At 44.9% G+C, this 27,759-nt stretch overlaps 1 protein-coding gene across 3 annotated transcripts in view; it reads left to right on the top strand.

The window, feature by feature from the left end:
- The window catches only part of LOC143974432 (multidrug and toxin extrusion protein 1-like), a 167,902-nt gene that overhangs the window by 38,227 nt on the left and 101,916 nt on the right, over positions 1-27,759 (top strand). For all 3 annotated transcript variants that reach the window (XM_077475843.1, XM_077475824.1, XM_077475815.1), the window contains exon 2: positions 19,868-20,097. In XM_077475843.1, coding sequence (XP_077331969.1) covers positions 19,918-20,097 — 180 coding nt within the window. In that variant the 5' untranslated portion in view covers positions 19,868-19,917. The remainder of the gene's footprint in view (positions 1-19,867; positions 20,098-27,759) is intronic.

Genomic DNA, 27,759 nt, shown 5'->3' with positions numbered 1-27,759 from the left:
AGCAGTGCTGCGCCCGAGCGGACCCGAAATCGAGGAGACACGGCCGCCACCGCACTAATGACACTGGCGGGTCCGAAATTAATAATGGACCCGGGCACATGTTTCAAAACCCGTACTGTCCGGGTGAATCCCGGACAGGTGGCAACCCTACGCTGGGGGCCCTTTCTGTCTCTGTGGCTGGTTGCAGACGGCACCTTTTGCAGTTGTGAATGGGGCTGTAACCATTCAGTGCTTTGCAGATTGTGCATTAAAGTGGTTGTAAACAGGGCTCAAGTCCTGTGGGAACGCATGGGAACGGCGTTCCCGTACTATTTCTACAACAGGAACGCCGTTCCCATTAGCCGCCTGCGTACTCCGTGGCCGCCCGAGTGACTGGTTGCTAGGCTAGGGCCGCTCCGCGTCTAGCAACCGGTCACATGACGTCGGGCGTACACGTGGGCACGCACTGGCAGGAGTCAGTGGGCAGTGCGCAGCATACAGCCCGGGCTACGGCTGAGCAGCTCCTCCAGAGCAGCCAGCCACAGACACACGGCAGGGATCCAGACTGTCCCCTCCCTCTCCTCTACCCAGTGCCAGACAGTCCTGGCCTCCTGGGGCCAAAGCCGCTGCCAGTTTACTTCTCTCTCGAGAAGGGAAGAGAATACCAGGTTAGTGTGTTATTAAGTTGCAGTCTGCAATACATACCCTGCCAGTACTCTGCAATACCCTGCCAGTACTCTGCAATACCCTGCCAGTACTCTGCAATACCCTGCCGATACTCTGCAATACCCTGCCGATACTCTGCAATACCCTGCCGATACTCTGCAATACCCTGCCTATACTCTGCAATACCATGCCAATACTCTGCAATACCCGCCAATACTCTACAATACATACCCTGCCAGTACTCTGCAATACATACTCTGCAATACATACCCTGCCAATACTCTGCAATACCCTGCCAGTACTCTGCAATACCCTGCCAATACATACCCTGACAATACTCTGCAATACCCTGACAATACTCTGCAATACATACCCTACCAGGACTCTGCAATACCCTGCCAATACTCGGCAATAAATACCCTGCCAGTACTCTGCAATACCCTGCCAATACTCTGCAACACCCTGCCAATACTCTGCAATACATACCCTGCCAATACTCTGCAATACCCTGCCAATACTCTGCAATACATACCCTGCCAGTACTCTGCAATACCCTGCCAGTACTCTGCAATACCCTGCCAATACTCTGCAATACATACCCTGCCAATACTCTGCAATACATACCCTGCCAGTACTCTGCAATACATACCCTGCCAGTACTCTGCAATACATACCCTGCCAGTACTCTGCAATACATACCCTGCCAGTACTCTGCAATACATACCCTGCCAGTACTCTGCAATACATACCCTGCCAGTACTCTGCAATACATACCCTGCCAGTACTCTGCAATACATACCCTGCCAATACTCTGCAATACATACCCTGCCAATACTCTGCAATACATACCCTGCCAATACTCTGCAATACATACCCTGCCAATACTCTGCAATACATACCCTGCCAATACTCTGCAATACTTACTCTGCCAATACTCTGCAATACATACCCTGCCAATACTCTGCAATACATACCCTGCCAATACTCTGCAATACTTACCCTGCAATACCCAGCAATGCCCTGCCAATAATCTGCAATACCCAGCATTAATCTGCAATACACCCAGCAATAATCTGCAATACCCTGCCAATACTCTGCAATACCCTGCCAATACTTATCCTGCCAATATTCTGCAATACCCTGCCAATACCTACCCTGCCAATACTTACTCTGCCAATACCCAGCCATACCCATCCATGCTCAGCCAATATTACATTGGGGGAGATGCAGGGCTCAAGTCCTGCGGGAACTCACAGGAACGGAGTTCCTGTACTTTTTCCACAACAGGAACTCAGTTCCCATTAGCAGCCATGTCCTGCAAGACTTTGAAGTATGCGAGCTGTGTCGCAGGTGCTACACCAGCAGCCGCAGACACAGCTCGCAATAGTAAGTGCTGCACACCTGACCATTCAGGCATTGCCAGTAGGGGGCCCCATGACAGCTTCCGCTTCGATCTACCTGTCAATCACAGCTATCTGACGGTTAGATCAGGACCTGCTGCTAAGAGATTGTATTTAGTCAGACCTCTTGTGATGCGCTCCTCCCTGCCGGCCCCTCCTGATTTTCTGGCTCCTCATCTTCCCCCCCTTGTCCTGCATACTTGCTCTGTGTGTCCCGCTGAATCCCCCCCCCTCCTCTATCTAGGACATGCAGGGAGAGAGGTGATCTGAGGGAGGAACATCAGTTTGGGGTGGTAAGCTGAGCACAATACCTGGCAAAGTTTAATGCCAGGAGGGAAGTTTATGTGGAAATATGTGAAGGGTTGGAATAGCAGCGAGTGTGTGTTGGAGCTAGGGATGAGCCGAACACCCCCCGGTTCGGTTCGCACCAGAACTTGCGAACGACCCCCGCGTTCGGTACAAACGTTAGAACCCCATTGAAGTCTATGGGACTCGAACGTTCGAATTGGAAAGTGCTAATTTTAACGGCTAATATGCAAGATAGTGTCCTAAAAAGGGTTTGGGGACCTGCCTCCTGCCTCAGGGGACATGGGTCACTGCAAAAAAAAGTTTAAAAACTGCCGTTTTGGCGGGAGCACTGATTTTAATGACGATTAAAGTGAAAAAAAAAAGTGAAATATTCCTTTAAATATGGTGCCTGGGGGGTGTCTGTAGTATGCCTGTGAAGTGCCACGTGTTTCCCGTGTTTAGAACAGTCCCTGCACAAAATGACATTAAACGGAAATAACACCATTTAAAACTGCTTGCGGTTTTAATGTTATATCTGGTTCCTGCAATATGGTTGAAAATCATTGAGAAACATGGCATGGGTAGCCCTCCCTGCCCATTACCAGCCTATTTGGGTCTTGTACGCATATTAAGGGGAACCCCGTACCCATATTAAAAAAAGGAAATGCGTGTGGCCCCCAGGCCCTATATACTCAGAACAGCAGTATACAGGCGGTGCAAACAAGACAGGGACTGTGTAGGTTTGTTGTGTTCAGTTGAATCTGTTTGTCATTTTCAACCGGTACATTTTTAAAGTGTAGCTCCAGTCAAAAAAACTATCTTTAAGCTTTTTGGAAAACATAGGGAAGGGTTATTACCCCTGTATAATTTGTTTTGTCGTCCATCTTTTTTCATCTCACTTGCTGCTGTCTCCTTGCGTTTGCAAGTAGGAGATGTTTGTAAGTTGGATGTTTGAAAGTAGGGGCCTGCCCTATATTATAGCGGTATGTACTGGGTACAGAGCACGCAGACAGCACGCACTATCTCCTAACACTACTGACTGCAAGCTCTATTATTAACCACTTGTTAGCCCAATGTTTGCATAAAGTGAAAGATGAAGTTATGCTGAATAAATAGATATCAAACATGTCACTCTTCAAAATTGCACATGCCCGTGGAATGGCGCCAAACGTCGCTACTTAAAAAATCCCCATAGGCGACGCTTTAATTTTTTTTTTACTGGTTACATGTTTTGAGTTGCAGAGGAGGTCTAGGACTAGAATTATTGCTCTCGCTCTAACATTCTCGGCGATACCTCACATGTGTGGCACATGCGAGCACATGGGGACATGGGCGCTTTAATTTTTATTTTATTTTTTTATTGTTCATTTTACTTTATTTATTTTAGTTTGACATTTTTTTCCCCAAAAATATATTTTTGATCACTTTTATTCCTATTACAAGAAATGTAAACATCCCTTGTAATAGGAATATGGGGTGACAGGTCCTCTTTACAGTGAAATCTGGGGGGTCAATATGACCCCACATCTCACCTCTAGGCTGGGAAGCCTGAAATAAAAAATAAAAAAAAGATTCTGGCTTTGATCGTACTGGCGAGTTGGTAGAAGCACCGGAGGGCGGTGAGGGGTGGGGGGCGTCTATGGCTGGGTATTTCAGGGTATCACCGAGTATGGCTGGGTATCTCTGAGTATGGCTGGGTATGGCAATTTATGGCAGGGTATTACAGAGTATTGGCGGGGTATTGGCGGGGTACTACAGAGTAATAGCAGGGTACTGCAGAGTATTGGGGGGTACTACAGAGTAATGGCAGGGTACTGCAGAGTATTGGGGGTACTGCAGAGTATTGGGGGTACTGCAGAGTATTGGGGGTTACTGCAGAGTATTGGGGGTTACTGCAGAGTAATGGCAGGGTACTGCAGAGTATTGGGGGTACTGCAGAGTATTGGGGGTACTGCAGAGTAATGGCGGGTACTGCAGAGTAATGGCGGGTACTGCAGAGTAATGGCGGGTACTGCAGAGTAATGGCGGGTACTGCAGAGTATTGGGGGTTACTGCAGAGTATTGGGGGTTACTGCAGAGTATTGGGGGTTACTGCAGAGTAATGGCAGGGTACTGCAGAGTAATGGCAGGGTACTGCAGAGTAATGGCGGGTACTGCAGAGTAATGGGGGTTACTGCAGAGTAATGGGGGGTACTGCAGAGTAATGGCAGGGTACTGCACTGCAGAGTAATGGCAGGGTACTGCACTGCAGAGTAATGGCAGGGTACTGCACTGCAGAGTAATGGCGGGGTACTGCAGAGTAATGGCAGGGTACTGCAGAGTATGCACTGGTATTGCAGAGTATTGGCAGGGAATTGAGGGGTTAAATTCGGTGAGCAGCGATGTGGGCACTGCAGATGCAGCCCACATCGCTGCTGACACCGATCTCTTTCCCCTCCGCTGTACCGATCGGTACAGAGAGGGGAGGGAGGAACAGGCGTCATAACATGATGCCGGTTTGTTTCCAAGTGATCACTCCGTCATTTGACGGAGCAATCACGTGGTAAACGGCCGCTATGAGCGGCCGTTTACCGTGATCCGTGATGCGACCCGGCGGTCACGGATGCTCTCGAGTGCGCACACCTCGGGGCACGCGAGAGCAGAATTCTGGGAGCCCGTTAATTAACGGCCTCTCAGAGTTAAACAACCCCCCTGAAGCCGTTAATCGGCAATGGGCAGTTGTTAAGTGGTTAAAGCTAGATCACTAGCTATATAGGTGAGGTGAATATAGTGGTGTATACTGCAGTCAGGGCACAGACAACAACCACTACACAGCAGCAAGATAGGAAATCAGCCAAAAACGATTGGTGTGTACTGTGTTGAAGGTACACAGAACACCCACTGCTTCAGATGCTAAGTAACACACTACAGGAGGCCGCCTCAAAGGCGGCCTTATATAGTGTGGGGCGTGCACTACACAGCCTGAGCTATGATTGGCCACAGGCAGGATGCCTGTGGCCAATCATGGCTCTCCTCGCTGCCGGCGCTGCGATTGGCCAAGCATGCGGGGTCACAGTGCATGCTTGGCCAATCATGGGGCAGCAATGCACTGCGCCACCGCAGTGCATTGTGGTCCGTGCGCGCGCCACTCGAGTTTTGACGCGAACGGCCCAAACGTTCGGAATTCGCCGAACAGCCAATGTTCGAGTCGAACGTACGTTCGACTCGAACACGAAGCTCATCCCTAGTTGGAGCACTGCAGAGTTTGCAGCCCCCCAAGCTAACATACATCTCCTAAGCAGGAACACATCACTATCTCCCCAAGAATTCTGTCCAGATAATGTGCAGTTCATTTATGACCTTTCCGTTTAACCCTGTGTTATCCAAACTCTGTTCAATGAAAAGTGTAAACTCCCCACATAAACACAAATATACAAAATAAAATTCCCCAATAAAGATCAGAACATGATGTTCACATTTGCATGGAAGCACAATTGAATGAATGCTGATTATTCAGAGAATTACCGTATTTATGTTTATTGAGAATTGTTTTTTTTTTTTATGTACTAACAGTTAAGCTTCATACACACAATATACGAAAATTAGATGAAAAATACCACTTTTGAAGCGTTTGTGCATATGAGCGTATCATTTTTTAATTTTTTTTGGTGGGGGGGAGTGGATCTTGGGTGGGAGTTCCCACACTTTTTTCACACCCCTGGTTGTAAACCTCAGACATGAAATATGAACAAAGCATTTCCCTATATCGTGTGAACTTGTCTCAATTAAGAGCACCAAGTGCCACTTATGACAAATTTTCCTGACACCAAGATAAAAAAGGTGATGTAGGGGCTTGCAGCTGATCGACGGACTAAACACTGTTTCTGTGTGAAAGGGGGTGTGTCCTCTCCTTCCAATTAGTTCTCAGAGCTCTCCTCGCTGAGCTCTGAAAAGTGTGACTTCCGCTCTCCTCTCTTTTTTCTGATTGTTCAGAGAAGCAATTCTGGACTTTGAATGGATGTAGAGAGGAGAAGTCTGCAGATAAACAGGTACAACTTATGTAGGAGTAACTGTTCCATCTCTGTGTCTCGCCTGAGGCCAGACACTTCTCTGAGTATAAGAAAAATAAAAGTAAAAAATCATATAATCAGTGCTCAAAAATCACAATAAAATTGCCAGCCGGTACCAGATAAGTGATTCCACAACACTCAATATCAAAAGATATTAACAATGCAACTCAACAAATCAATATCAACAATGCAATAACAAAAATGATTGCATTGTTGATGTATCATATTGATTTGTTGAATTGCGCTGCACTAATTTTTGCTATTTAAGCAGCTACATCTGTTTAAAGTCCTCCTCTACCTCAGAAGCAGTTAGCCAAAGAGTCTTCATTAGACTGGCCGATGTGTCAGCCTGAGAGGGTGGATTACTGGCTTTATGCTATGCTAAATCTGCATTGCAGAGGCAGCAGTGGACAAGTATGCAAAGAAACCAGATATTTTGAATCTGATCAAACTGAATGAAGATCTCTAGTCAATTGTTGTTGGATTCTAAGCATAGTCAAACTGTCTGTTTACCTGCTTGCCGACGCGCCCACTGTCAAATGACAGCGGGGCGGTGTAGCTCTTGTTCTGGGCCGCTGTCATGATGGCAGCATAGAACGGCCGCTCTTGCGTGCCCATGGGGGTGCGCAGTGTGGTGATCGCAGCCGCACCATGTTGCTAGGACACGATACGACCCTGATTTGTGTAAAGTCCGCAGCTATTTGTTTAACCATGTGATCAGCTGTGTCCAATCACAGCCGGTCACATGTAAACACGGAGATGCTGGTAATTGGCTCTCCTCGCCTCACACTGACAGAGTGTGAGGAGAGGAGAGCCGATCAGCAGCATCTGCTCACAGGGGGACAGCTAGGGAAGTAATCAGGGCACTGATCATTATACAATATACTGTATAAAGTGTAAAAATACCATGCCCACCATTGCCAGCATACAGTGCCCACCAATGCCAGTGATCAGAGCCCACCAGTGGCAGCAATCAGTGCCCCTCCTTACATCAGATGACCTACTAGCGGTGTCTCCACCACCATTACAGAACAGAGGCCAAGGGGGAACAAAATAGAGGTGGAGCCGACCGCTTGGTTACAATAGAACCACCGCTCACCCCCGCCCCTTTCCATAACAGACCGGCAGCTGCTCAATTTCTGTTGTAGCCACCCAGCCGTGTTCTACTTCTTCTGGTATTTTTTTAAAAATGGCGGCCGGTGGAGACAATGTCTCTGCCGGCCTCGGGCCTATAGCGGCGGTGGTAAATCGGGAAAAAATGGATTTCTCTGGACATTTCGTGGGAAACAATAAAATCTGGAAGAGAGTCTAAATACCAGGAATGTCCCAGGAAATTCGGGACAGTTGCACTTATACCCCCTTCCTACCCAGACCAATTTTAAGCATTCAGTGCTCTCTCACTTTGAATGCCAATTACTCAGTCGTGCAACACTGTACCCAAACAAAATTTTAATAATTTTTTTCACACAAAAAGAAACTTTCTAATTGGCCTGGCGGTTGAGGAAGGAGCAGGGGGGCCAAACTCCACTTGTCTTTTCACTAGACATGTGCAAAAGGAAAAAAATTTGTTTCATTTAGTTTTAATTCGTTAATTAATTAATTTTGTTTAGTTATATTCGTTAAATTCATTTTCGGATTTCGTTTAGTTTTCCACCGAATTCGAAAAATTGGTCACATTCGAAAATGTTTCAACCAAATTCGAAAATATTTCAACCAAATTCGAAAATATTTCTACTGGATTCAAAATGATTTCAACATGATTCGAAATTATTTTAACCGCATTCAAAACTATTTCAACCGCATTCAAAACTATTTCAACCAGATTTGAAAATATTTTGCGACCCGACTTTAGGGCCACGTATCTCGGGGTCACTTGGTGCTAGAAACCCCAAATTTGGAGATGTTGTAGTACTAGATCTACTGTGTTTGCATACCTAATTTGGGGTTTCTAGCTATAAGTGGCCCTAATATGCGTGGCCCCAAATTCGGGTCGCAAAATGTCATTTTTCAAATTTTGATTTGAATTTCATCCGAATTCGGTTGAATTCGTTAGCATTGTAATTCGGATGCATTCGAATGTCCGAATAATGAAAATTTGTCCGAATTTCGATTCGGAACAAAATTAAATGCACATGTCTACTCTTCACTATTTATGGATTCATCTGACAATCTCTACTATTCGTATACAGGTATATTGGAAATCTGACCCCATCAATAATAGGTCCTGACCGAATAAGGATACCCTTACATGCAACAAATATTCAGGGGTACTTAGTCTGCCACATCTCTCAAAGTACTTTTATGGCTCTCAGAGTGCCCAGATCCCCAAATACCAAGCTACATATGAGACTTCCCTACGGGTTGCACTTAAAGTAGTTGATTGTGATACGCAACCTATTCTGCCTGTCAAACAGACAGCACTTATCCAACCCTATCATTAAATTTAAGCTGCAGATCTGGAATGCTGTTAAATAATCAGATTTTTTAATCTCCCAGTAAACCTATTATGTCACTTGCTTACAACCCTGCCTTCCCACCTGGGTTCAACTTTCCTGTGTTTTTTAAAGGCTGCTCTTAAAGGTATCACACAAGTATGACAGCTATTCCGTGAGGATGGAGTTAAACCCTTCCATTTATTACAACAAGAAAAAGAACTCTCTACTAGTAGTGAATTATTTTTCTACTTTTGAATAAAAAAAATTTTTTTTGCAATAGAGAGTCTGCAAACCAGAGGATCATTCGATACTCAATCACCTTTTTGAACATTAATGTGACTCTGACCCCCATGCAGACAATCTCCTATCTTTACTCTTCACTTCCATCCCCTTCTTCACAACAACTCCCTTCTTATACACATAAATGGACCCAAGATCTAGGCATAGACTTGGATGCAGAAGACTGAGGCCCAGAAATGGGAAATGTCCAAATACTGCTCTAACAATGTATTGACAGTGGAAACAACTGTAAAGTTTTGACACATTAATATTTGGCGCCCTCCAGGATTGCCTACTGGGTGACTAGATATCAACCACTGGACTTTGGGGGTATGGTCAGGTACGAACCTTTTTCAACACCTTTTTCCACTAATAGTGAATGTGTCCTATAATATGACAATTCTGGCTAAAGATGTTACAGTTTATCTCTGAGCTCTTGGACATCCTGATCTATTTTGGCCCAATACACTCCCCCTGGTCTCCTAAAAATAGTTTTAGACTCCTCGTCCAAGTCCTGACAGCGGCCAAGCAGACAGTTGCAATAGCCTTGAAATTCCCTACCTCTCTTTAATCAAAACTAAAAAGACAGACTATACAGTGTATGATGCATTAAAAATTTAGGAAAAATTAACAGATAAAATGAACAAGTCTCTGATTATCAGACAACCTTGGAGCTCCAAATTTCTCTCTAGTGACTTCAACTAAAACCTTCTAGAGGTTGTCCACAGGATATAGCTTTTTGAACTAGTCTACCTGTCTCTCTGTTCCTCCTATTCCCTTACCTGGCCCCTCTTTACTCTTTCCTAAGCTCCTCCCTTTCCCCCACCCTCTCCCCATGCCCCTCCCTCTCAACACACTCCCCACACTTCCTGTCTCTAGAATCAACACTTTTATGCTTATCTTTGGTAATTCTGCTTTCAGTATTTACTAGTAATATTCATGTCCCCCTTGATAAACATTATTCCAATCAATAATCACTGCTTCTATCCTCTTCATGGTAACTGTTTCTTTCCTTTTTCTATGTTTTACTGCTGTAAATACCATTTCTGAAATGTTTTGATCTGTATGCATTACCTTTATACCTTGAAGTGGTTGTAAACCCTTACAGACCACTGTTACCTACAGGTAAGCCTATAATAAGGCTTACCTGTAGGTACTGCAAATCTCTCCTAAACCTGCATGGTTTAGGAGATATTTACCATATACACTTGTGCCAACATCATTGGTGCATGCGCACTATAGAAAGAGCATGATTGCATGCGTGCGCGAGTGACGTCACGTGTCTCCAGCCAGCCACAGAGCCAGAGTCCACGGTCCCGGAAGGAAGAGAGGTAAAGTTGGACGCGGGCTTCCTTTTGTTAAGTGCATCCCATACTAGCTCATTATGCTTTTACGTTGCATGGGAATATCTTTGCCATCTTTGTCCCAATAGGGAGATTTCCCTTCACTTCCTGTCTCATAGCCAAAACAGGAAGTGAGAGGAAATCCCTGAAATTTAAGGGAATTCCACTGGGACCCCAGCTCATCAGAACGAGTGTTCCCTTTGGAAGATTTCCCCTCTATTACTTTTATTGGGACAGCCTTTGTGATTTTCTTTTACCTTCACTTGCAATGATAATGGTAAACAGGACAAATAGAGAGGGCAAATCTCCCTAATGGGGGGCATGGACAGCAATAAAAACTGGAAGGTGTTCTAATCCATCTTCCCTCTATCCAAAACTAAAAAAAAAAAAAAAAAAGTTTGGCCTTTAGTTTTAGTTAAGCTAGCCTAATGCAGGATGTTTTCATGCATGTAAGTATGCTGCATTAAGACATCACAGAAATTTTGAAGGGCTAGAAACTCATACTAAAGCATATATCCACACCTGCACCTGAATTTTTAGTAAAGCAGTAGTGCACAACACAATCGCACATAGCAGCAGTACTATGTGCATTGTGGTGAGCTCAACTGCATCTACAAGTACATTGTGGTGCTAGTCTAAATGAGCCAACACGAACCATATCTTATCAAGCATTAACGTGTGCTGCCTTGATGCCCAGTAAAACGCACAGTGCCACAATACATCTTTGAATAGGCATTTAAAATGGGTTTATAATGCAGGGAAATGAAAATGTTTATTAGGCTATTTTCAGGCCTCATGCACACTGGGCATTAAAAAAAAAAATAAAAAAAAAAAAACACGCAGCTAGCATTTTACTTTTTTTTTTTTTCGCCTGTAAACACACCTCTATGTTAACCTATGTGTCCATGCACACATAAGGATTCATAGGCAGAAAAAAAAAAAAGTCACCAGCACGTATAGGAAAGGAGCTTTTGGGCAGAGAACACATGTCCAGAATAAATTAAGATTCCAGCAAATGGAAGCGCTCAAATGCTTGACGTGTCTAAGGGGGTGTGCAAAACTTTGCCTTAGGTGCGTTTTTTTTTTTATAAGCAGTCTTTCTCCTGCCGGAAGAAAAGAAGTTCAGGGAAGCTGAGAAAATGCTTGGTGTGTATGTTGCCTCAGTTGACAGTGAAGAATCTGTGCCAACATCATTATAGCCTTGTATAGGCTACAACATTTCGGCAGAACTGGCAATTCTCAGACATCTCACCATTTGAAATCCTGAGAGATATACAGTAGGCATAGAAAAGAATCACCCCCCCCCCCCCAACCCCCTTTTTTAAAGAAATCACATTTTGTTGCTTTACAGCAGGGATGTCCAAACTTTTTTCAAAGAGGGCCAGATTTGATGAACTGAACATGCGCGAGGGCCGACCATTTTGCCTGACATTCTTTGAACCATTAAAGTTCGGTCTAAGTGTGTCCATCCGAGCACTAATACACTTCTCCACAAGAATTCTCTTGATTTGTGGCTGTGTGTGGTGAATAGATGAGCTCAAGTGTATTATTTGGATACACCATATTTATTGACGTATAACACGCACCTTCACTTTAAGAAAACTTCAGGAAAAAAAAACTTAACATTTTAAATAAAGAACTGTGAAGCAAAACAAGGATCAGTGTCTATCTGCAGACCCACAATTGCTAGGAATGCAGCGCTCACCATTGCTAGGAATGCAGCGGCCACCATTGCCAGGGATGCACCCACCATTGCCAGGGAATTCACCCACCATTGCCGAGAATTCACTCACCATTGCCGGGAATTCACTCACCATTGCAGGGAATGCTGCCACCATTGCCAGGAATGCAGCCACCATTGCCAGGGATTCACCCGCCATTGCCGGGAATGCAGCCAACATTGCCGGGAATGCAGCCACCATTGCCGGGAATGCAGCTACCATTGCCAGGAATGCAGCCACCATTGCCAGGAATGCAGCCACCATTGCCAGGAATGCAGCCACCATTGCCAGGAATGCAGCCACCATTGCCAGGAATGCAGCCACCATTGCCAGAGAATGCAGCCACCATTGCCGGGAATGCAGCCACCATTGCCGGGAATGCAGCCACCATTGCCAGGGATTCACCCGCCATTGCCAGGGATTCTCTCACCATTGCCGGGAATGCAGCCACCATTGCCGGGAATGCAGCCACCATTGCCAGGAATGCACCCACCATTGATAGGAATGCACCCACCATTGCCAGGGATTCACCCGCCAATGCCAGGAATTCACTCACCATTGCCGGGAATGCTGCCACCATTGCCGGGAATGCTGCCACCATTGCCGGGAATGCTGCCACCATTGCCGGGAATGCTGCCACCATTGCCAGGAATGCATCCACCAATGCCAGAAATGCAGCCACCATTGCTAGGAATGCAGCCACCATTGCCAGGAATGTCACCCACCATTGCCAGGAATGCAGCCACCATTGCCAGGAATTTCACCCACCATTGCCAGGAATTTCACCCACCATTGCCAGGAATGCAGCCACCATTGCTAGTAATTCACTCACCATTGCCAGGAATGCAGCTCCACAATTGCAATTGCCAGGAATGCAGCCACCATTACCATCAGTGTTGCCATGGAGGGCAGGACGAGCGCCAAAGACATATTACAGGAGAATCTCCTGTTTACACAACGGCCTCTTTAAGAGAAAGTCCCGCCTCCTTTGATGGACAGCACAGTCGTCCAATGGCAGAGACGGGACTTCCTATTACAGCTGCCGTGTAAACAGGAAGTTCTCCTCCTGTGTGCACGGCACTCGTCCCGCCTCCTCCCTCCGAGGCAGCTGGACTATACATCTTTTGTGGCTCCGGCGCTGGGAGATCGCCGGGGGCCACAAAAGATATATATGTTTAAACAACCAGGCGGGCCGTTCAAAACCGGACCGCGGGCCGCAATTGGCCCGCGGGCCGGACTTTGGACATGCCTGCTTTACAGCTTGAAATGAAGACAGATAGTTTTTGTTGTATCCAGCTGTATTTCCTCAGTGCAACTTTTAACATTCAAGTGAAAGATGTAACACCAAAATGTAAAAAAGAAAAAAAAAAACAAGTTTAACTAGTTGCCGACCGGCGGCCGTCCAATGACGGCCAGGTGACACGGCTCTTGTGACGGGATAGCCTCATATGACGTCCTTCCATTTAAACAGGGAATGCGCGCGATCGTGTGCGCGAAACCCTGTCCTTCCGGTGGCGGCGTGTCACGGAGACACCGCTCGCCACTGAGGGGGGTGAACAGCCATTGGGTATGGCTGTTTACCACGTGATCGGCCGTGATTTCATCACGGCCGATCAGATAGTTCCACCCCCACTGTGCACTGCGCATGCACGCGATCGTGAGCACGCTGGGCGTGCACGTCCATAGCGGCGTGTTCCTGGAAACACTGCTTGTCACCGACGGTGGTAAACAGCCATTGGCCGGCTGTTTACCCACGTGATTGGCTGTGATCCTTTCACAGCGATCATTAAATGTAAACAAACCGCGGTAACGAGATGTTACCGGGTTCTCCTCCTCACACACCAATCGTGTGTGAGAAGGAGATTGCGTTAACATCTCATTACCACCTACAGTGTACACCAACACACACTAATTGCCCCCCCCCCAATAAAGAGGACCTGTCACCACCCATCATAGTACCTGTCACTCACAGTCCATCTGAGTACCCGAGCACCTGTCCCAGTCCATCTGAGTACCCGAGTACCTGTCCCAGTCCATCTGAGTACCCGAGTACCTGTCCCAGTCCATCTGAGTACCCGAGTACCTGTCCCAGTCCATCTGAGTACCTGTCATAATCCATATGAGTACCTACGTACCTGTCACAGTCCATATGAGTACCTATCACCGCCCTTCAGAGTATCCAAATACCAGTCACCAGGCCATCAGAGCACCTGTCACCAGCCCATCAGAGTACCCGAGTACCTGTCACCAGCCCATCAGAGTACCCAAGTACCTGTCACCAGGCCATCAGAGTACCCGAGTACCTGTCACCAGGCCATCAGAGCACCCGAGTACCTATTTTCAGCCCATGCCTCATAGAATATACGTTGGGGTGTTTGCTTTCCAAAATGGGGTCATTTTGTGGGTAATTCCATTGTCCTGGTGCTCCTGGACCTTCAAAAGTGTGATGGGTAGGAATGAAATGAGATGTGTCATTTATGCTCCTAGCTCGCCTAAAGGTACTACTTCAACGTTCTGCCTCTCTATGTGGCCAGGCTGTGTAAAAGTATCACACATGTATCGCCATACTCGGAAAGAGTAACAGAATGTATTTTGGGGTGTAATTTTTGCTATATACATGCTATGTGTTAGAAATATCTTATAAATGGACAACTTTGTGTTAAAAGAAAATGCGTTTTCATTTTTTTTTTCCACATTTTCCAAAAACTTCTGGAAAAAAAATGAACCGTTCAAAAGAATCATTCTGCCTCACAGATTATACGTTGGGGTGTTTGCTTTCCAAAATTGGGTAATTTTGTGGGCAATTTCATTGTCCTGGTGCTCCAGGGCCTTCAAAAATGTAATAGGTGGTTGAGGAATGAGATGTGTCATTTTTGCTCGTAGAACGCCTGAAGGTGCTACTTCAATTTTGGTCCTCTGTATGTGGCCATGCTGTGTAAAAGTCTCACACGTGTGGTATTACCATACTCGGGAAGAGTAGCAGAATATATTTTGGGGTGTAATTTGTTGTATGCATATGCTGTGCGTGAGAAATAACCTAATAATATGACAATTTTGTAAATAAAAAATAAACAAAAACTTAAATTTTGCAAAGAATTGTGGGAAAAAATGACAACTTAAAAAAACTCACCATGCTACTTACTTAATACCTTGTCATGTCTACTTTCGAAAAATTGGTCATTTGGGGGGTATTTGTACTTTCCTGACTTGTTAGGCCCCTTTCACAAGGGACGGATCCGTAATGATCCGCCCCGTGATGATCTGCTTGCTCAGCGGGGATCGCTCCGTTTATCCCCGCTGAGCCGGCGAATGACAGGGTGGTCCCGGCACACTGTGCAGGGACCACCCTGTCAGCTCTCCTCTATGGGGGATCGGATGAACATGGACCGTCTGTCCATGTTCATCCAATTCGCTCTGCAGACGGATAGAAAAACAGGATTTTCCTCCGTCTGCAGAATCGGACAATAGCGGAGACGGACGATATCGGGTGTCTGCGGATGTTCATCCGCAGACACCCGCTATCCCATTGGAATGCATGTATGTCCATATTTCATCCGCAAACGGATGGATGAAATACGGACATCCGTTTTGCATGTGTGAAAGGGGCCTCAGTGTCTCAAGAAATGAGATACACCTGATGTACTGAAGGCCTGATCAGATGTGATACATTTTTCAGTGATTGGCACCATAGTTTGTAGACTCTATAACTTTCACAAAGACTAAATAATATACACTAATCTGGGTTATTTTTACCAAAGATATGTAGCAGTATAAATTTTGGCCAAAATTTATGAAGAAAAATTACTAATTAGCAAAATTTTATGACAGAAACAAAGAAAAAGGCATTTTTCTTCACAAATTATTACATTTTTTTTAATTTTATAGCACAAAAAATAAAAAACCCACTAGTAATTAAATACCCCTAAAAGAAAGCTCTATTTGTGTGGAAAAAAGGACGCAAGTTTCATATGGGTACAGTGCTGCATGACTGAGTAATTGTCATTTAAACTGCGAGAGTGCTGAAAGCTGAAAATTGGTCTGGTCAGGAAGGGGGTATAAGTGCACTGTATTGAGGTGGTTAAAAATTCAATCACCCCTTCTAAAAATGACTTGTAAACTCAATCGGGTTTAGCTAATCATCTTCTCAATGGCACACAAAGCCATTTGACTTTCAACTGTGAAAGGTGAATGTCCTTGCAAGGCCTAGTCAGAGCCAAGTGACATTAATGCAAATGGAAATTCGGCCAGCAAAAGACAGATGAGAGCTTCTCTTCGGAAAATGTGACCGTGTGTATGCTCCATTGGAATTTTGCTGGCCGAATTTTTGCCAGCAAAAGATTGAGAGCAGGTTCTCAATTTTTCCAATGGAAAAAGGTTCTATCGGAAATCCCGATCGTCTGTAGCAATTCCGACACAAAATGCCTACGCATGCTCGGAAACAATTCGACGCATCCTCGGAAGCATTGACTGTGTACAGTGGTGTGAAAAAGTGTTTGCCCCCTTCCTCATTTCCTGTTCCTTTGCATGTTTGTCACACTTAAGTGTTTCGGAACATCAAACCAATTTAAACAATAGTCAAGGACAACACAAGTAAACACAAAATGCAATTTGTAAATGAAGGTGTTTATTATTAAAGGTGAAAAGAAAACCAAACCATCATGGCCCTGTGTGAAAAAGTTTTTGCCCCCCTTGTTAAAACATACTATAACTGTGGTTGTCCACACCTGAGTTCAATTTCTCTAGCCACACCCAGGCCTGATTATTGCCACACCTGTTCACAATCAAGGCATCACTTAAATAGGAGCTGCTTGACACAGTAAGGTCCACCAGAAGATCCTTAAAAGCTACACATCATGCCGAGACCCAAAGAAATTCAGGAACAATTGAGAAAGAAAGTAATTGAGATCTATCAGTCTGGAAAGGGTTATAAAGCCATTTCCAAAGCTTTGGGAATCCAGCGAACCACAGTGAGAGCCATTATCCACAAATGGCGAAGACATGGAACAGTGGTGAACTTTCCCAGGAGTGGCCGGCCGCCCAAAATTACCCCAAGAGCGCAGCGACGACTCATCCAAGAGGTCACAAAAGACCCCACAACAACGTCCAAGGAACTGCAGGCCTCACTTGCCTCAGTTAAGGTCAGCGTTCACGCCTCCACCATCAGGAAAAGACTGGGCAAAAATGGCCTGCATGGCAGAGTTCCAAGGAGAAAACCACTGCTGAGCAAAAAGAACATCAAAGCTCGTCTCAATTTCTCCACAACACATCTTGATGATCCCCAAGACTTTTGGGACAACATTCTGTGGACCGATGAGACAAAAGTGGAACTCTTTGGAAGGTGTGTGTCCAAGTATATCTGGCGTAGAAGGAACACTGCATTTCGTAAAAAGAACATTATACCAACAGTAAAATATGGTGGTGGTAGTGTGATGGTCTGGGGCTGTTTTGCTGCTTCAGGACCTGGAAGACTTGCCGTGATAAAAGGAACTATGAATTCTGCTGTCTACCAAGAGATCCTGAAGGAGAATGTCCGACCATCTGTTCGTGTACTCAAGCTGAAACGAACTTGGGTTCTGCAGCAGGACAATGATCCTAAACACACCAGCAAGTCCACCACCGAATGGCTGAAGAAAAACAAAATGAAGACTTTGGAGTGGCCTAGCCAAAGTCCTGACCTGAATCCTATTGAGATGTTGTGGTATGACCTTAAAAAGGCCGTTCATGCTCGAAAACCCTCTAATGTAACTGAATTAGGACAATTCTGCAAGGATGAGTGGGCCAAAATTCCTCCAGGACGCTGTAAAAGCCTCATTGCACGTTATCGCAAACGCTTGGTTGCAGTTGTTGCTGCTAAGGGTGGCCCAACCAGTTATTAGGTTTAGGGGGCAATCACTTTTTCACACAGGGCCATGATGGTTTGGATTTTTTTTCACCTTTAATAATAAACACCTTCATTTACAAATTGCATTTTGTGTTTACTTGTGTTGTCCTTGACTATTGTTTAAATTGGTTTGATGTTCCGAAACACTTAAGTGTGACAAACATGCAAAGGAACAGGAAATGAGGAAGGGGGCAAACACTTTTTCACACCACTGTATATGCAAGCCAAGTTTGAGCGTAAATCTTGTCGGAAAAACCATCATAGCTTTTTCTGACGATAATTCCCATCGTGTGTACGCAGCATAAATTTTTTTTTTTTAAATAACAAACATATCATACTTACCTCCGCTGTGCAGCTTGTTTTGCACAGAGTGGCCCCGAACCTCATATTCTGGGGTCCTTCGCGGGTTTTGCGGGTCCTCTCTACCTCAGATAACCCCCTGGGAGAAGCGCTCTCTCAGAGGAATACCTTGCGGGCACGCTCCTGAGTCCAGCATGTGGCGTCCATAGAGGCCGAATGCAGGACTCAGCCCCGCCCCTGGCGCGTGCATCATTGGATTTGATTGACAGCAGCGGGAGCCAATGGCTACGCTGCTATCAATCTATCCAATCAAGAGTCGCGAACCCCGGGCAGAGAGACAGCACGTCCCCATGGTTCAAGTTCCAGAGCTCAGGTAAGTAAAACGGGGTGACTAGTGGGGGGGGGGGGGTGTTTGGGCAGTCACTGCCAGGTGTTTTTTCACCTTAATGCATATGATGCATTAAGGTGAAAAAACACGAGGGTTTACAACCCCTTTTAAACTCCATTGAAAATGTGTGGAATGACTTAAAGGGGTTGTAAAGGTAAATGTTTTTTCACCTTAATGCATTCTATGCATTAAGGTGAAAAAACATCTGACAGTGCCTGCGCCCCCAGTCCCCCCGTTTTACTTACCTGACCCCTTGAAAGTCCCGCGCTCGTCCTTGACTTCCTCTTCACCACTCAGCCTGGCCGCTGATTGGCTGGAGTGGATGGATGGAAAGCAGCGCAGCCATTGGCTCGCGCTGCTGTCAATCACATCCACTGACGCGGAGCGCCGGGGGGGGCGGGGCCGTGTGATACGGCGAGCGGCTATAGCCGCCGGCTGTATCACGGGAGCGCGCCCGCAGATGCTTCTCACCATGCGAGGGAGCTCGCATGAACGTGAGAAGCACCTGCGGGAGGAAGCCGAGACAGCCGCCGAGGGACCCCAGAAGACAAGGTTCGGGCCACTCTGTGCAAAACGAGCTGCACAGTGGAGGTAAGTATAACATGTTTGTTATTTAAAAAAAATAAAATTTTTAACTTTACAATCCCTTTAAAGACTGTAGTTCACAAATAGTCCCCATCAAATTTAAATGAACTTGAGCAGTTCTGCAAAGAAGAATGGGCAAATATTGCAATGTCTAGATGTGCAAAGGTAGTAGAGACATATCTCAACAAACCAAATGCCCTAATTAAAGCATAAGGTGGTTCAGCAGAAGAGGGTAATCCTTTTTCCAACTCTGTGATTCTGTCTTTGTTTTAACATTTTCTGTCATGTTCAGACTGCAAAGAAACAAAATGTGATTATTATTTTTTCCCACTGTGGGAAGTAAATATGTGATAGAACCCACCAGTATCTATGTGAAAACGAAGTTTCAGTTTTGGATGGAGATGAAATGTAATACTGTATACTTAATAAATGTAAAACTGTAAATGCAAACATTGTTGAGCTTTTTTTTCCCCCCCAAGAATAATAATACAATGTGAATTAATACACAATAAAGTATGGTGCCTCTCTAAAAGGAGAACTTCTGTTTTCTTAGGTTAAGCTGTCCTTTAAGTATTAGACACAGACGGCGCTTAAGGCTCAACAATGGAAGAGAAGGAAGAGGATGAGGAGAGTCGGTCTGCATCGCTGATCACTACCCCAGACCACCAAGTCTCTCCAGATCAGGTGCCAAATGCAGTTGGATGTATGCCAAAAATGCGACGGCTTCTTCCAGATTCAATCAGCGAGGAGATGCGGAAAATCATTGCTCTTGCTGGACCAGCGGTAAGCAGTGCAAGGCTTGCAAATGGTATAGTGATGTCACTCCCAGAAACCATGCAGTGGTTCAATTTCATGTAGTTCTATTAGTTAGGAGAGGAAATCTGATTGGTTGCTTTGGGTCACGTCGCACATTTCACATCCTTTTACATTGTTTCTGAGTTGAACAAAATTATTGTTGAATTAACCACTTGCCGACCGCCGCACGACGATATACGTCGACAGAATGGCACGGGCAGGCATATGGGTGTACCTGTACGTCCCTGCCTTCCCGCGGGTGGGGGGCCCGATCGGGCCCCCCCCGGTGCCAGCGGTGGTCGGTATCCGTGCAGGAGCGATCCGGGATGAGGGGGCGGCCATTCATTCATGGCCACCCCCTCGCGATCGCTCCTGACGAATGGAAGTGAAGCATTGCATCACTTCCTCTCCTGTAATGTAAACACAGGCAGAGGAAGTGCTGTAATCTCTCCTCCGTGTCGGTATTTTTCGTTCTGGCCCCGAGGAGAGAGAATCGGTGAGTTGCACCAACACGACACTACACAGTAGAACATGCCAGGCACACTCACACCCCCCCTTCACCCCCCGATCACCCAGCCAATTACCCCTGCCCCCCCCAGTCACAGTGACACCAATTGCATTTTTTTTTTTTTTGCATTGGTGTCATTTGTGACTGTAATAACTGTTAGGGCAGTTAGGGTTAGCCCCCTTTAGTTCTAATGTACCCCCTAACCCCCCCAATAAAGGTTTAACCCCGTGATCACCCCCCGTCGCCAGTGTCACTAAGGCTGGGTTCACATTGCAGCGGTTTATGAGAACGGATGTGATTCACACCGCACTGCAGTGCAAATCACATCCGATCTCTGTGCGATTCGAGTTCAGCCATACAGATAGTATGGCTGAATTCGCGCCGCACCCGCCGCAAATTCGCACGGGACCCTTTTTTTGGCCCGCAGCAGAATCGGATCGCATGGGTGTTCACACCATGCGATCCGAGTTTGCAGATCGCACTGCGATATGCGAACTGATCTGGGGGTGTCATTAACATTTCACTGACACTCCCAGCAGTTCGCATAGGGCAGTGTGAACTGCCGCTGGGAGGCATGCGATGCGGGAACCCGCCGCGGATTCGTGGCGTTCCCGCATCGCTCCAGTGTGAACCCAGCCTAATAAGCGATCGTTTTTCTGATCGCTGTATTAGTGTCACAGGTGACGCTAGTTAGGCAGGTAGGTATTTAGGTTCGCCGCAGCTTTTTATAGCGCCAGGGACCCCCATATACTACCGCATAAAGCCCCCTGATTGCCCCCTAGTTAACCCTTTCACCAGTGATCACCATATAACTGTTACAGGTGACGCTGGTTGGTTAGTTATTTTTTTTATAGTTTCAGGGCACCCGCCATTTATTACCTAGTCTCACTAGTGTACCCCTAAATTTAGGGGTGTCTACTTTCCAAAATGGGGTCATTTGGGGGGGGGGTTTGTGCCATCTTGGAATTTTATGGCCTTCAAAACTGTAACGCCCTTAGAAAGCCTGAAGGCGGTGCTTGGTTTTCGGGGCCCCGTACGCGGCTAGGCTCCCAAAAAGTCCCACATATGTGGTATCCCCGTACTCAGGAGAAGCAGCAGAATTTATTTTGGGGTGTCATTTCACATATGCCCATAGCATGTGTGAGCAATATATCATTTAGTGACAACTTTGTGTAAAAAAAAAAAAAAAAATTTATTTTTTGTCATTATTCAATCGCTTGAGGCAAAAAAATAAAATATTCAATGGGCTCAACATGCCACTTATCAATTTCCTTAGGGGGTCTACTTTCCAAAATGGGGTCATTTGGGGGGGTTTTCTACTGCCCTGCCATTTTAGCACCTCAAGAAATGAGATAGGCAGTCGTAAACTAAAAGCTGCGTAAATTCCAGAAAACGTACCTTAGTTTGTAGATGTGACAACTTTTGCGCAAACCAATAAATATACAATTATTGACTTTTTTTTTACCAAAGACATGTGGCTGAATACATTTTGGCCTAAATGTATGACTAAAATTGAGTTTATTGGATTTTTCTAATAACAAAAAGTAGAAAATATCATTTTTTTTCAAAATTTGCGGTCTTTTTACGTTTATATCGCAAAAAATAAAAATCGCAGAGGCAATCAAATACCATCAAAAGAAAGCTCTATTTGTGGGAAGAAAAGGACACAAATTTTGTTTGGGTACAACATTGCATGACCGCGCAATTACCAGTTAAAGCAGCGCAGTGCCAAATTGTAAAAAGACCTCTGGTCATTGACCAGCAAAATGGTCCGGTCTGAAAGTGGTTAAACCTGCCATGAGATAAATATGGTGTTTCTTATTGCTAACCTCTATGAAAAATGCTGATTTATCTGGTTCCGATTGGATAGATTGCTTTCCTTTTTGTTCTGTCTGATATGAAGTGAGCAGAAATCTCCCAAAATGGGAACATACGGAGCAATAAAATGGTGACAGTGGTCCCACCACTGTCACCATTTTATTTCTCCGTATGTTCCCATTTTGGGAGATTTCTGCTCACTTCATATCAGACAGAACAAAAAGGAAAGCAATCTATCCAATCGGAAAAGGTTCCGAGAATTCCCCATGGGGTTTTTTAGCAGCAATTAACTACTTAATGCGGGGTTCCACCCTAAAGTGGAACTTCCGCTGATCGGAACCCTCCCCCCCTCCGGTGTCACAATTGGCACCTTTCAGGGGGGAGGGGGGTGGAGATACCTGTCAAAGACAGGTATTTACACCCACTTCCAGGCATAGACTCCCGTGGGAGTCTACGCCATTTCCTGTCCTGCAGCGCTGTCTGCTGGGACACACACGGGTCTCAGAGACAGCGCGGACAATTCCTATTGCGCTGCGCGACTCGCGCATGCGCAGTAGGGAACCGGGAATTGAAGCCAATTCGCTTCACTTCCTGATTCCCTCACCTAGAATGGTGGCGGCAGCAGCCAAGAGCCGAGCGATCGATCGGCCTCGGCTGCCGGCATCGCTGGAACCCGGGACAGGTGAGTGTCCATTTATTAAAAGTTAGCAGCTGTAGTATTTATAGCTGCTGGTTTTTAATATTTTTTTTGTAGGTGGAATCCCTCTTTAAGGACCTCCTCCTGCACATATACGTTGGCAGAATGGCTCGGCTGGGCACAAGCACATACCGGTACGTTGCTCTTTAAGTGCCCAGCCGCGGGTCAGGAACGCTGGTGGCGCGCTCCTGACCCAGTCCTGAGCTCCGTGACCGTGCCCATGGGACCAGCTGACCCGATCGCCGCTGGTGTCCCGTGATCGGGTCACAGAGCTGAAAAACAAGGAGAGGTCTGTGTAAACAAACCTCTCCCTGTGCTTCCTACTGTGGCTGTCACCGATCGTCTGTTCCCTGTTATAGGGAAAGCCGATCAGTGATGTCACATGCCAGGCCACGCCCCCTACAATAAAAAAATAAAAAAACAACGTCACACATAACCCCTACTCGCCCCCTAATGGTCAACTCCTTCACTGCCAGTGTCATTTACACAGGGATCAGTGCATTTAAATAGCACTGATTGCTGTATAAATGAAAATGGTCCCAAAATTGTCCGATGTGTCCACCGTAATATAGCAGTCACAATAAAAAATCGCTGATCGCCGCCATTACTAGTAAGAAAAAATATTAATAAAAATGCTATAAAACTATCCTCTATTTTGTAAACGCTATAACTTTTGCGCAAACCAATCAATAATCGATAATTGCGATTTTTTTTTTTTTTTTACCAAAAATAATAATAAAAGAATACGCATCGGCCTAAACTGAGGAAAAAAATGTTTTTTTATATATTTTTGGGGGATATTTATTATAGCAAAAAGTAAAAAATATTACATTTTTTTCAAAATTGTTGCTCTGTTTCTGTTTATAGCGCAAAAAACAAAAACCGCAGAGGTGATTAAATACCACCAAAAGAAAGTTCTATTTGTGGGGAAAAAAAAGACGCAAATTTTGTTTGGGAGCCACTTCGTACGACCGCGCAATTGTCAGTTAAAGCGACGCAGTGCCGAATCACAAAAAGGGGCCTGGCCCTTTGGCTGCAAATTGGTCCGGGGCTTAAGTGGTTAAGAGACAAAAAAATTTTTGTAAAAATAATTAATTTTTTTATCAAAAAGGCGATTTAAACAAGTTAAAGTACAGAAGTTAAAATATGAGCTCTGGTGTACACAAAGCGAATCAAAGTCGGTTAGGAAAAAGCATACATCATAGAATGGCTTTCTATATTATAATAAACATGTCGTGAAATAATTCCCTATGAGAAGAAACTATTTTTTCTATTAGTGTGGGGAAGGATTTTAACTGCTGTCTGCGTCCTCTTTGGAGAAACTCCCTCTGTCTTCCTGTCATGGTGATGGGTGTAATATGGAACAGCAAATGAGGGGAAACACAGACAGCGCCTGAAGCCAAAAAAATAAATAAAAGGTTCTAACCACTCCCTTCTTCATCCAAAACTTAATGGAGGAAATATGTTTTGGCGTGTGTTGGGATAATTTTCCCCCTCCCATCCATGGGACTACCAACCAGTGCATGTGCCTTATGGGCTTCAAGAAGCTGTCCCCAGTGGTAGGCAGAGCTGGAAATATTTTAGTAGATGTGGTCTTGTGGGGTATGGGGGGAGACCTACCGGATCATGGGTATTGGAGGGGCTGTTGTGTTTTTTTTTTTTTTGTTTTAATTTAAAGAGTATCTACAGTAAAGCCACATTTTTATTTTATTTTGGATAGATTATTTTTTTTTTTTGCTGTCAGCGTCCCGCATTGAAGAAATTCCTCCTTTCTTCCGGTCAGTGTCATGGGTCTTTTATGAAACAACAAATGACGAGAAATCTGGAAATCTCCTTAATGGGAACAAAGACCTGAACCAAAGGTTCTATCGACTCCCCGTTCTATTCATACCTAAATGGGGCAAAAAATTTTGTTGCCCACTGAAGTTAAAGTAATCCCCCCCCCACATCCTCGAGATCTACTGCATCACAGGTATCAGAGGGCTTGGTTTATTTTTAGGTAGCAATGGTGGAGGAGTTGACTTAAAGTGTATCTAAGGCCATATTTCTTTTTATTTTACATACCTGTAGAGTGGGGAAGAGTTAGAACCTCTGTCAGACTTTTACTGCTGTCCCCTTTGGAGAAATTCCCCTTCTCTTCCTGTCAGTGAGCGGTGTCACATGGAACAGAAAATGAAGAAAATCCCCCCCAATGGGGACACAGACAGCACTTGCAACCTAACAAAAGTTCTATCCACTCCCTGTTTTATTCATGTGTAAATGGGGGGGGGGGGGAGTTTTGGCTTGAGTTGGGATAATTTCCCCCTCCTATTCTTCAGACAGCAAAAAAGTGTTTTACCCTTCCCTACTCAACTCAAAACTTGAAAAAACACAAAAACAAAATCTGGATTTAGATTTACTTTAATTTTGGGCTTTAGGTTAATTATTAAAAACACTTCTCGAGCTTTCCACAGTAATCAAAAGTTGCAGTTTTAAAAGGAAACAAAGCTGGATGTACTTTTTAAAAGGAGAGAGATGTTTAAAATCTCAGAATAGTTAGGTTTTATTTATCAGTTTCCATAATTATTATTTTTTTTTTTTTGTTGCATACAAATCCAAACAGTTCATCACCAACGTGGAAGAGATACATGGCCTCAAGCAAGGGTGAATTTGATTTAAATCACTAGTAAAAAGGCTTGATTTAAATCTACTCGATTTAAATCATAATTTTTAAAGAGCAACTATCATCTCTGTCCCCCAGCGACCCCTCCTCTGACCTGCTGGTGACTCACCGACAGTCCCATTCACTTTAATGGGGCGGCTGGTGATGTGGCAGTGACAAAAGGGGAAGGAGGTGGAGGCAACAGGTGAGTGGTTGCCCAGTAACAGGCGCTGCCATGATGGGTCTATAGTGACAGGTGCTATTTAAATGTAAGGACTTATTCTTGCTGGTAACTAGAATCTTTAATATTTGCAAACAAAACAAAGGTTTCCTATTTAGAATAATAAGCTGTCAGGTTAGTAAAACAGAGATATCAGAACCGATTCAATCATACAGTTTGTAGTGTACACAGATTTGCACAACAATGGTATAAAGGAATATTCCTGAACGGTTTTATCTCATGGTTAATTTGTGAAATAGTGTGAATGCATCAATGCAATGCATGTTATCTCACACAGCCTCATGCTACATAACTAAGCTCATTTCATGCTGAACAAACTAAATTGTTCATGTATCTTAAATAGAAATCTATCATTTTATTTAAATAAATTTGCTAAAAAAAAATCTGATTTAAATCACACATCTGATTTTATCCACCCTGCCTCAAGCCCCTTTGCAGTCTTTTAAATGCAGGTTTCAAAGCACAATGAGGCACATATGAATGAGTGTGGCCAGGTCTGTGCCTGAAAAGAGAACCTTTTTTAATGTAGTACTAACAAATCTGATCAAGTGGAAAAAATGACTCCTATAGTGAAAACCAGGACTGCCTCTCCGACAGTCTTTGGCCATCTGATGAGATTTCAATTACAAAATGTACTAAAGTAAATTTCCGGTAAGCCACACATTGAAGCAGGCCTGCTGTGGTATAGTATGTGGCAACCTCAGCCTGGACTCCAACTAGGCCACCCCCCAAAATGTTTTTCTCCACCCCTCGAAGCTTAACCATGGGGATGGAACTGGTCATGAAGATTAGGACCTGTGAAGCTCCATATACAAACAAAGCAAATTAGCTCCTTCCTCAGCCAGCACTCACAGCATCCCTAAATCCTGAGCGGTTCACACACATTTTCGTTTGGTTTACAATTACAGAATACTGGGTTGAGGCCCATAGGTAAATGAATTGTGTATAATTAAAATTCATTTTTACATTTTTCCTTTACATTGGCAGAGAAGCTAATGGTCTTTCTAGGACTTGACATCCTCCCCTTCAAAAGGTTATTTCTGCATCCCATTTCTAAAACACCTTGCCCCCAACTTCAGCAAGACCATCTCTTTATGGGCTGATTTTTATTTTTAACTTGTATTAAGCCCTGTACACACGGGCAGAATGTCGGGAGACATTTGCCGGTACAAAAAATACAGACCCATATTCTGCCCGTGTGTATGTCAGTCTGTCCGAAAGAAGCTGGCCTTTTGGCCGGCTTCTGTTGGACCTGCATGCTGAAAAACCAGCAGCTGACCGGCTCCTGATCATCGCTGTCAGCCAGTAACAGAGAGTGCTGAATGGAGTGTTCTCAGAACACAACAGCCCAGCAGGGGAGATTGCGGGACCAACCTAGCATGTCATAAAAAACTGTAGTGTGTACCCAGCTTTAGACTTGTTCAGCTGAGCCATCCATCTGTATGTAACTGTTTGGCTGGGTTTTAACCACAGAGTGTTGACAAGCTTTGAGTCTGTGTCAATGGCGTCAGTTTGATTCTTTTCTGAGACTATTCAGAATTCAATGATGGGTGGATTTGATCTGCAATTGATGTCCTTCTGACCTGCATTTGACCAGCTTCAAGCGGGGTTTGCATTGTCATATATTTGTATGGGGATGCAAAAGCCATTTGAAGCAAACAAAAGCCTTTTGACAACTAAAGATTATGACAGTGGAGACAGGGTAGAATTTTACTTATATTTTCGAACCTCTGGCCAAACCTGTT

Source organism: Lithobates pipiens, unplaced genomic scaffold, assembly GCF_037356315.1.
Source record: "Lithobates pipiens isolate NorthernLeopardFrog02 unplaced genomic scaffold, aLitPip1_a1.2 Scaffold_1, whole genome shotgun sequence".
Taxonomy (NCBI): Eukaryota; Metazoa; Chordata; class Amphibia; order Anura; family Ranidae; genus Lithobates; species Lithobates pipiens.
Note: the sequence above shows the minus strand (reverse complement) of the source record. Positions and strands in the feature narration are given on the sequence as shown.